The 10,408-nt window shown below is 65.0% G+C and overlaps 1 protein-coding gene across 1 annotated transcript; it reads left to right on the top strand.

Annotated features, from left to right (window-relative positions):
• The first annotated feature begins 834 nt into the window (after positions 1-834).
• Positions 835-9,882, top strand: SHISA7 (shisa family member 7). The gene is made up of 7 exons (XM_072921435.1): positions 835-850; positions 3,639-5,367; positions 5,801-5,857; positions 6,971-7,110; positions 7,683-7,739; positions 8,413-8,541; positions 9,347-9,882. The coding sequence occupies exons 1-7, from the start codon at positions 835-837 to the stop codon at positions 9,880-9,882; spliced, it is 2,664 nt and encodes an 887-aa protein (XP_072777536.1).
• Positions 9,883-10,408: the final 526 nt, after the last annotated feature.

A 10,408-nucleotide genomic window follows, 5' to 3' on the forward strand; every position in this document is an offset into this window, starting at 1 on the left:
ACCCGCCGCGCGAGTGGGCGCTGGCCACGCCCCCCACGCCCCCATTGGCTGCGCTCAGCCAATCAGCGCCCGCCTCTCGCCCCCCGCCCCCCCCCCTCAGCCGCTCCGTCCTGCGGGGGCTTCGCGCCGGCACCGCGACCCCCAAAACCCCCCAAAATCCCCCCAAAATCCCCCCAAAATCCCCCCAGGACCCCCCCAAAATCCCCCCAGCACCCCTCAAATCCTCCCCGGGACCCCCCAGATCCCCCAAAGCCCCCCAGAATCCCCCCAAATCCCCCCAAAATCCCCCCTGGGGACCCCCCAAAACCACCCGGGACCCCCAAAACCCCTCCGGGACCTCCCAAATCCCCCCCAAATCTCCCCCAAATCCCCCCCCAAACCCCCCAAATTCACCCAAACCTCCCCAAATTCCCCCCGCGTCCCCCCAAGTCCACCCCGGGACCCCCCAGATCCCATCCGGGACCTCCCAAACCCCCAAAAATCCCCCCAAAACAGCCCAAAACTCCCCCAAAATCCCCCCCAGCCCCCGGGATCCCCCCAAAACCCCCCCGGGATCCTCCCGAAATTCCCCCAAATTGCCCCAAAATCCCCCAAATCGCCCCCGGGACCCCCCGGGACCCCCCCGGGACCCCCCCGGGACCCCCGGACCGGGCACAGCCCCCCCGATCGCCCCGGTGAGTGACAACGGCGGCAACGGGGGTGCGGTCGCCATGGCAACGGGGACACGGGGATGGGGGACACGGGGGGGATGGAGGGGGGACGGGGATGGGGGGCTGGGGGACACTGAGTGTGACACTGAGTGTGACAGTGAGTGTGACAATGAGGGTGGCAGCGATGGCCGGGGGTGACAGTGAGTGTGACACTGAGTGTGACAGGGAGTGTGACACCAGGAGTGTGACAGCAGGGGGATGGCAGCGATGGCAGTGGGGTGACAGTGAGTGTGACAGAGGGAGTGTGACAGTGACACTGAGTGTGACACCACAAGTGTGGCAGCGATGGCAGGGGGTGACACTGAGTGTGACACTGAGTGTGTGACACTGAGTGTGACACCGGGAACGTGTCAGCGATGGCAGGGGGATGACAATGAGTGTGACAGCGGGAGTGTGACAGCGAGTGTGACAGGCAGTGTGACACCAAGAGAGTGGCAACGATGGCTGAGGGTGACACTGAGTGTGACAGAGGGAGTGTGACAGTGAGTGTGACAGGGAGTGTGACACCAGGAGTGTGACAGGGACACTGAGTGTGACAGGCAGTGTGTGACACTGAGTGTGGCACCGGGAACGTGGCAGGGATGGCCAGGGGGTGACAGTGAGTGTGACAGCGAGTGTGACATCGGGGGTGGCAGCGATGGCTGAGGGTGACACTGAGTGTGTGACACTGGGAGTGTGACAGGGATTGTGACAGGGAGTGTGACAGTGATGAAGGTGACAGTGGGAGTGTGGCAATGATGGCAGGGGTGTGACCCTGAGTGTGTGACACCGGGAGTGTGACACTGAGTGTGACACCGGGAACGTGGCAGCGATGGCAGGGGGATGACAATGAGTGTGACAGCGGGAGTGTGGCAGCGAGTGTGACAGGCAGTGTGACAGCAAGAGGGTGGCAGTGGTGGCAGGGGGGTGACAACGAGTGTGACACTGGGAGTGTGACAGTGACACTGAGTGTGACAGTGAGTGTGACAGCGGGAGTGTGACAGCGATGGCAGGGGGGTGACAATGAGTGTGACACTGAGAGTGTGACACCGGAAGTGTGACAGGCAGTGTGACACCAAGAGAGTGGCAGCGATGGCCGGGGGTGACAGCGAGTGTGTGACACCAGGAGTGTGACACTGAGTGTGTGACACTGGCAATGTGACACTGAGTGTGACACCACAAGTGTGGCAGCAATGGCACAAGGGTGACAGGGAGTGTGACAGCGATGGTAGCGGGTTGACACTGAGTGTGACACCGGGAGTGTGACAATGAGGGTGACAGCGGGAATGTGGCAGTGATGGCAGGTGGGTGACACTGAGTGTGTGACATGGAGTGTGACAGTGACAGGGAGTGTGTGGCACTGAGTGTGGCACCGGGAACATGGCAGCGATGGCAGGGGGGTGACAGCGAGTGTGACATGGGGAGTGTGACAGCGGGAGTGTGACAGTGACACTGAGTGTGACACTGAGTGTGACACCACAAGTGTGACAGCGATGGCAGCGCGGTGACACCGAGTGTGACACTGAGTGTGACACCAGGAGAATGGCAGTGATGGCGGGAGGGTGACAGCGAACATGTGACAGTGGCAGTGTGACACCGAGTGTGACACTGGGAGTGTGACAGTGACAGGGAGTGTGACATGAGTGTGACACCGAGTGTGACACCGGGAGCATGGCAGTGGCGGTGACAGTGTGACACTGAGTGTGACACCGTGTGTGACACCGAAGGCCTGGCGGTGACATCGGGGGGGTGACACGGGGACAGTGGCAGTGACACGGGGGGTGACAGCGATGGTGACAGTGATGGTGACACCGACGGTGACACTGACAGTGAAACCAGGGGTGACACCGGGGGTGACACCGGGATTTGGGGCTCCCGGCTGTTCTGAGGCCGAGTTTGGGGGTTTTGGGGAGGATTCGGGGATTTGGGGGCTGGCTGGGATCTGGGGCTTTGGGGCCGGTTTGGGTCAGTTTTGGGGCATTTTTTGTCGTTTTTGGGTGGATTTGGGGTTGGTTTGGTGTGTTTGGGTTTGGGGCTGGTTTTGGGCCGATTTTGGTCAGTTTTGGGGCATTTTTTGTTGGTTTTGGGGTTGGTTTGGTGTGTTTGGGTGGATTTGGGTGGATTTGGGGTTGGTTTTGGTTGGTTTTGATTGGTTTTGGGCTAGTTTGGGTTGGTTTGGGGCTGGTTTTGGTCGGTTTTGGTTGATTTCTGTTGGTTTTGGTTGGTTTGGGGCTTTTTTGGTTGATTTTGGCGTTTTTGGGCTGTTCTCGGTGGGTTTTGGGTTGGTTTGGTGTGTTTGGGTTGGTTTTGGGTTCGTTTTGGTTGGCTTTGAGTTTATTTTGGTCGGTTTTGGTTGATTTGTTGGTTTTGGTTGGTTTGGGGTTGGTTTTGGTCATTTTGGGGCCGTTTTCGGGGGGTTTGGGGCTTTTTGGTCTCTTTCCAGCAGCATCGGGGTGATTTTGGTGTTTTTGGGGCGATTTTGGTGTTTTTGGGGGCGTTTTGGGGGGCTGTTTTGGGGTGGGGGAGGGGCGCGGTTGCCGGGCACGGTTTCCATGGCAACGGGGGATGCTGCCTTGGAAACGGGGAGGGGGAGGGGAGGGGGAGGGGGGGGGAGGGGCGCGCGCGGAGCACGACGGGAAACGGGGAGACCCCTCCCCCATCGTCCCCTCCCCCCCACAGGAGCGACGGGACCCCCCCGGGACCCCTCCCCCCACCGGGGCCCCCCCACCCTAATTACCCCCTGTAATTAACCCCCCTAATTAATCTCCCCCTCCCCCACCATGCCCCCGCCCCTCCCCCCCCTCCTCCTCCTCACCCTCCTCCCCCTCCCCTCCCCCTCCTCGCCCCTCCCCCCTCCCTCCGCCCCCTCCCCCCCCCGCCGCACCCACCTACGTCACTCCGGGGGGGCGGGGCTGCCCCGGGATTCCCCCCCGCCCGCTGACGTCACAGCCGGGGGGATTCCCCCGGGGCCGCCGAGGGAGTTCCCGGGACCGACGGAATTCCCGGGACAGAAGGAGTTCCCGGGACCGACGAAGGAGTTCCCGGGGCTGAGCGATCCTCCGGGACACCGGGATCTTCCGGGACCGAAGGAATTCCCGGGACCGAAGGAATTCCCGGGGCTGAGCGATCCTCGGGGGCCGCGGGACGCGCCGGGACCCCGGGATCCTCCGGGGCTGCGGGATCCTCCGGGACCGAAGGAATTCCCGGGACTGCCGAAGGAATTCCCGGGACCGAAGGAATTCCCGGGGCTGAGCGATCCTCCGGGACCCCGGGACTCGCCGGGACACCGGGATCCTCCGGGACACCGGGATCCTCTGGGACCGATGGAATTCCCGGGGCTGCGGGATCCTCCGGGACCCCGGGACTCACCGGAGCTCCGGGACTGGCCGGGACCGAAGGAATTCCCGGTGCCACGGGGCTCCCCGAAGCCCCGGGACTCGCCAGCACCCCGGGATCCCCCGAAGCTCCGGGACTCACCGGACCTCGGGGACTCGCCGGTGCCGCGGGATCCTCTCGGGCTGTGGGACTCTCCGAAGCCCCGAGACTCGCTGGAGCCCCGGGACTCTCCAGCACCCCGGGACTCACCGGAACCCCGGGACCCTCCGGAGCCCCGGGACTCACTGGAACCCCGGGACTCACCGGAGCTCCAGGACTCACCGGAGCCCCGGCACCCCCCGAAGCCCCGCGATCCTCCGCTCGCCCGTGACCCTCCGGTGTCCCGGGACTCACTGGAGCTGCGTGGTCCTCTCGGGCTGCGGGACTCCCCAAAGCCCCGGGACCCTCCGGAGCCCCGGGACCTGCCAGCACCCCGGGACTCACCGGATCTCCAGGACTGGCCGGGACCGAAGGAATTCCCGGTGCTACGTGACTCACCGAAGCATCGGGACCCACCGGAGCCCCCGAACTCCCGGAAGCCCCGGGACTCACCGGATCTCCAGGACTCACCGAGGCCCCGGGACTCCCGGAAGCCCCGAGACTCACCGGAGCTGCGGGACTCTCCAGCACCCCGGGACTCTGCAGAGCCCCGGGATCCCCCGAAGCCCCGGGACTCCCGAAAGCCCCGAGACTCACCGGAGCCAGGGGACTCTCCAGCACCACGGGATCCCCCGGAGCCCCGGGACCTCCCGAAGCCCCGGGACTCCCGGAAGCCCCGAGACTCACCGGAGCCCCGGGACTCTGCAGCACCGCGGGATCCCCCGGAGCCCCGGGACCCCCCGAAGCCCCGCGACCCGCCGGTTCCCCGTGACCCTCCTCCGGTGTCCCGGGACTCCCCGGAGCTGTGCCACGGCTACTACGACGTGATGGGGCACTACGACGCGGCGTTCAACTGCTCGACGGGCGCGTTCCGGTTCTGCTGCGGCACGTGCAGTTACCGGTTCTGCTGCGAGCACCGGGCGCGGCGCCTCGAGCAGCGGCGCTGCGGGAACGCGCGGAGCCCGCCCTGGGCGCGCACCGCCGCCCCCGCGCCCTCCGCCGGGGCTGGTACCGGTACCGGGAGCGGCGCCGGCACCGGGGGGCTCCGCGGGGCCGCGCTGGCGGCGGGAGCACCGGGCGGGGTCCCGTACGTGGTGTGCGGAGTGGTCAGCGCCGCGCTGGCGGCGGCCGTGGGGGCCCGCGCGGCGTGGGGGAGAGCGCAGCGCGGGGACCGAGCGGCGGGAGCGCAACGGGAGCGCGGCAGGTGAGGGGACAGGTGGGGACAGGTGAGGGACAGGGGACAGGTGAGGGGACAGGTGAGGGGATGGGGGAGAGCGCAGCGCGGGGACCGAGCGGCGGGAGCGCAGAGAGAGCGCGGCAGGTGAGGGGGGACAGGGGGGACAGGTGAGGGACGGGGACAGGTGAGGGGATGGGGACAGGGGACAGGTGAGGGGACAGGTGAGGGGATGGGGGACAGCGCAGCGCGGGGACAGAGCGGCGGGAGCGCAACGGGAGCGCGGCAGGTGAGGGACGGGGACAGGTGGGGACAGGTGAGGGAATAGGGGGGACAGGTGAGGGACAGGGGACAGATGAGGGGACAGGTGAGGGACAGGGGACAGGTGAGGGACAGGGGACAGGTGAGGGACAGGGGACAGGTGAGGGACAGGGGACAGGGGACAGGTGAGGGGACAGGTGAGGGGATGGGGGAGAGCGCAGCGCGGGGACAGAGCGGCGGCACAAAGGGAGCGCGGCAGGTGAGGGACAGGTGGGGACAGGTGAGGGGTGTGGGACAGGTGAGGGGACAGAGCGGCGGCGGCGCACAGGGAGCGCGGCAGGTGAGGGACGGGGACAGGTGGGGACAGGGGACAGGTGAGGGGACAGGTGAGGGACAGGTGAGGGGATGGGGGACAGGTGAGGGGATGGGGGGGACAGGTGAGAGGGGACAGGTGAGGGGATGGGGGAGAGCGCAGCGCGGGGACCGAGCGGCGGCGGCGCACAGGGAGCGCGGCAGGTGAGGGGACAGGTGGGGACAGGTGAGGGACAGGGGACAGGTGAGGGGATGGGGGGGAAAGGGGGGGGACAGGTGAAGGGACAGGTGAGGGGGGACGGGGACGGCGATCGGTGAGGGGGGACGGGGGAGGGGACAGGTGAGGGGTGGGACAGGGGAGGGGGGACAGGGGGGTGGGGACAGGTGAGGGGTGGGGCAGGTAAGGGGACAGGTGAAGGGGGACAGGGACAGGTGAGGGGATGGGGGGTACAGGTGGGGACAGGTGAGGGACAGGTGAGGGACAGGTGAGGGGGAACAGGTCAGGGGACAGGGGAAGGGCCTGGGACAGGTGAGGGACAGGGGACAGGGGACAGGTGAGGGGACAAGTGACAGGTGTGGGGTGGGACAGGTGAGGGGGGACGGGGGGGACAGGGGAGGGGGGACAGGTGAGGGTGGCGGGGACAGGTGAGGGGTGGGACAGGTGAGGGGATGGGGTGGAGGGGACAGGGGAGAGGGGACAGGGGAGAGGGGTGGGACAGGTGAGGGGATGGGGGGGACAGGTGAGGGGGCAGGGGAGGGGGGACGGGGGGGGAAATGGGAGGGGTGGGACAGGTGAGAGGGGACAAGTGAGGGGACAGGTGAAGGGACAGGTGAGGGGGAGGGGACAGATGAGAGGGGACAGGTGAGGGGATGGGGGGGACAGGAGGGGACAGGTGAAGGGGGAGGGGACAGGTGAGGGGACAGGGGCACAGGGGAATGAGGGAGGGGGACACGGGGACGGGGACGGTGACCCGGCCCGGGGGTGACACGATCCTGGCCGTGTCCCCAAATATCCCCAAAATATCCCCAAAATGCCCCAAATGTCCCCAAACGTCCCCAGGGCGCTCGTGGACGTGCTGCGGCACCAGGCGGGGTCGGGGCCGGGGGCGCGGCCCGAGCGCCGCAGCAGCTGTGGGGTCCTGCCGCCCCCTCCCCCCGACGCGGGACCCCCCCGGCCCCCCAAAAACCTCTACGGGCCCGGCAAGTGGGGAGGGGGCGCGGGGCGGGGGTCCCGGGGGGGTTTGGGGGGTCCTGGGGGGGTTTGGGGGGTCCCGGGCGGGTTTGGGGGGATTTGAGGGGATTTTGGGGGGGTCCCGGGGGGGTGTGGGGGGATTTCGGGGGGATTTTGGAGGGGTCCCAAGGGGATTTTGGGGAGGATTTGGGGGGTCCTGGGGGATTTGAGGGGGTCCCGGGGGGGTTTGGGGGGTCCTTGGGGGGATTTTGGGGAGGATTTGGGGGGATTTGAGGGGATTACGGGGGGTCCTGGGGGAATTTTGGGGAGGATTTGGGGGGTCCTGGGGGGATTTGGGGGTCCCGGGGGGATTTTGGGGAGGATTTGGGGGGTCCTTGGGGGGATTTGGGGGTCCCGGGGGGATTTTGGGGAGGATTTGGGGGGTCCTTGGGGGGATTTTGGGGGGTCCTGAGGGATTTTGGGGGGTCCCGGGGGGATTTTGGGGGTTCCTGGGGGATTTGGGGGGGGCCGAAGAATTTGGGGCGGGGTCTCCGGGTGGGGTTTATGCAAATGAGGCGCTAATGAGCCCCGCCCCCCGCAGAGAGCGGCTACGCCCATCGGGGCTTCGGGACCCCCGAACACCGCGGGGGGGGCCTGGGTGAGAGGGGGGGAATTTGGGGGAGATTTGGGGGGGTTTGGGGGAATTTGGGGGTCCCGGGGGGATTTTGGGGGGGATTTGGGGGAATTTGGGGGGGATTTGGGGAGGTTTTGGGGAATTTGGGGGGATTGTGGGGAGATTTGGGGGGATTTGGGGGGGATTTGGGGGATTAGGGGGGGATTTGGGTGGTTTTTGGGGGGATTTGGGGGGTTTTTGGGGGGGATTTGGGGGAATTTGGGGGGATTTTGGGGGGATTTTGAGGATTTTGGGGGGATTTGGGTGTTTTTGGGAAGAATCTTTGGGGTTTCTTTTTATTTTTATTTTTTAATTTCTTTGGGTGGTCTCGGGGGGGTTTTTTTGGGGGGGTCTCTGAGGGGATTTTTTTGGGGGGTCCCGGAGGGGATTTTTTTTGGGGGGGTCTCGGAGGGGATTTTTTTGGGGGGGTCTCGGAGGGGTTTTTTTTGGGGGGGTCTCTGAGGGGTTTTTTTTGGGGGGGTCTCTGAGGGGATTTTTTTGGGGGGGTCTCTGAGGGGATTTTTTTGGGGGGGTCTCTGAGGGGATTTTTTTGGGGGAGTCCCGGAGGGGTTTTTTTGGGGGGGTCCCGGAGGGGGTTTTTTTTTTTGGGGGGGGGTATTTCCCCCCCCCGACCCCCCGTTTCCTCCCCTCCCCCCAGACTGGCGGGTGCCCCCCCCCGCCCCCCTGAGCTGCTCCCGCTCCTTCCACAACCTCTCGCACCCCCCCCCGCCCTACGAGAGCCCCCCCCGGGCCGACGGCGCCCGTTGGGCCTCGCTGCGGCGCCTGGGTGAGACCCCCGACCCAAATTCCCCAACTTCCCCTAAACACCCCCAAAACACCCCCAAAATACCACCAAAACACCCCAAAAACCCCAAAATCCACCCCCAAAATCCCAAAATCCACCCCAAAAACCCCAACCCCCCCCCCCCGCTGGGCCTCACTGCGGCGCCTGGGTGAGACCCCCGACCCAAAATACCTCATAAAACCCAAATCCCCCCCAAAATACCCCACAATGCCCAAATCCCCCCTAAAATACCCAAAAAAACCCAAAAATACCCCAAAAAACCCAAAAATACCCCCAAACCCCCCCAAATACCCAAAATATCCCAAAAACTTCCATAAAATACCCCCAAACCCCCCAAATCCACCCCAAAATATCCCCAAATCCGCTCAACTACCCAAAACTTCCCAAAACCGTCCAAAAAAACCCCAAATTCCCCTCAAATCACCCCAAAATTCCCCAAATTTCCCCCAAATTCCCAAATCCCCCCAAACTCCCCCAAATCCCCCCAAACCCTCCCAAATCCCCCCAAACTCCCCCAAAATTCCCCCAAATTCCCCCAAATTCCCAAAGCCCCCCCAAGTCCCCCCCAAACCCCCCCAACCCCCCCAAATCCCCCCAAACTCCCCCAAAATTCCCCCAAAATTGCCCCAAATTCCCAAACCCTCCCAAATCCCCCCAACCCCCCCCAAATCCCCCCAAATCCCCCCCAAAATCGCCCGGAAATCCCCCAAACTCCCCAAAACCCCCTCCCCAAATTCCCCCAGCCCCCCCCCATTACCATTAACCCTTTCCTCCCCCTCCCCCGCAGCCGACCGGGACCTGGAGGATTTCGGGGGTCCCTGGGGCCCCCCCTGGGGCGCCCCCCACCCCCCCCGGGGGACGCTGCCCCTCCCCCCGCCCCGGGGCCGCCGGGTCCTGTCCCAGGAGTTTTTGGGGGGTGGGTTCGGGGGGGGGACCCTCCCCCGGAACCGGCCCCGGCGCCCCCCCCTGTCCCACGCGGCGTCCCAGAGCAGCCTCGGGCCGGGGGGAGGGGCGGGGGGCGCGGGGGGGGTCGCCTCCCCTCCCCCGCCCCTCCCCCACCACCACCCGCCCCCCCCCGGGACCCCCTTCTCGCCCCCCCCCCCAGCCCGGGGGGGTCGGGGGGCGCCGGGCGGTTTTTGGGGGGCAGCGGCAGAACACGGCGGAGCTGCAGCTGCTGCCGGGACCCCCTCCCCCACCCAACGCCCCTCCCCCACCCGCGCCCCCTCCCCCGCCCCCCCCCCAGCAGCAGCCGCCGCCCCTCCCCCCGCACCGGCTGCGCACCGGGAGCCGAACGGAGGTGACGGTGTGAGCGGAAAGGGTTAAAAATATGGGGGGGGGGGGGGGAAGGAATGGGGGGGAAATCGGCGGGGAAGGGGTTAAAAATAGCGGGGGGGGGCAAAAAAAAAGGTTAAAAATGGGGAAAATCGGCGGGGAAAGGGTTAAAAATGGGGAAAATCGGCGGGGAAAGGGTTAAAATTTGGGGGAAATTGTGAAAATGGGGGGAAAAAGGACAAAAATTGAGAGGAAAAGGTAAAATTGGGGGAGAAATGGTGGAAATTTTGGGGAAAGGGTTAAAATTGGGGGAAAGGGGATAATAATGGGGAGAAAGGGTTAAAAATGGGGGGAAATGGTGAAAATTGGAGAAAAAAGGACAAAAATGGAGGGGAAAAGGTAAAATTGGGGGAGAAACGGTAAAATTGGGGGAGAAATGGTGGAAATTATGGGGAACTGTGGAAATGGGGGGAAATGGTGAAAAATGGGGAAAAAAGGACAAAAATGGAGGGGAAAAGGTAAAATTGGGAGAGATATGGTGGAAATTGGGGGGAAACAGCAGAAATTGGGGGAAAAG

The sequence above is a fragment of the Taeniopygia guttata genome, chromosome 37 (assembly GCF_048771995.1).
Source record: "Taeniopygia guttata chromosome 37, bTaeGut7.mat, whole genome shotgun sequence".
Taxonomy (NCBI): domain Eukaryota; kingdom Metazoa; phylum Chordata; class Aves; order Passeriformes; family Estrildidae; genus Taeniopygia; species Taeniopygia guttata.

Excerpts from the sequence above, each read along its gene's own strand:
- SHISA7 (XM_072921435.1), top strand. Across the intron at positions 7,740-8,412 it reads ACACCGCGGGGGGGGCCTGG|ACTGGCGGGTGCCCCCCCCC; the intron begins GTGAGAGGGGGG and ends CCCTCCCCCCAG. Across the intron at positions 8,542-9,346 it reads GGCCTCGCTGCGGCGCCTGG|CCGACCGGGACCTGGAGGAT; the intron begins GTGAGACCCCCG and ends CCTCCCCCGCAG.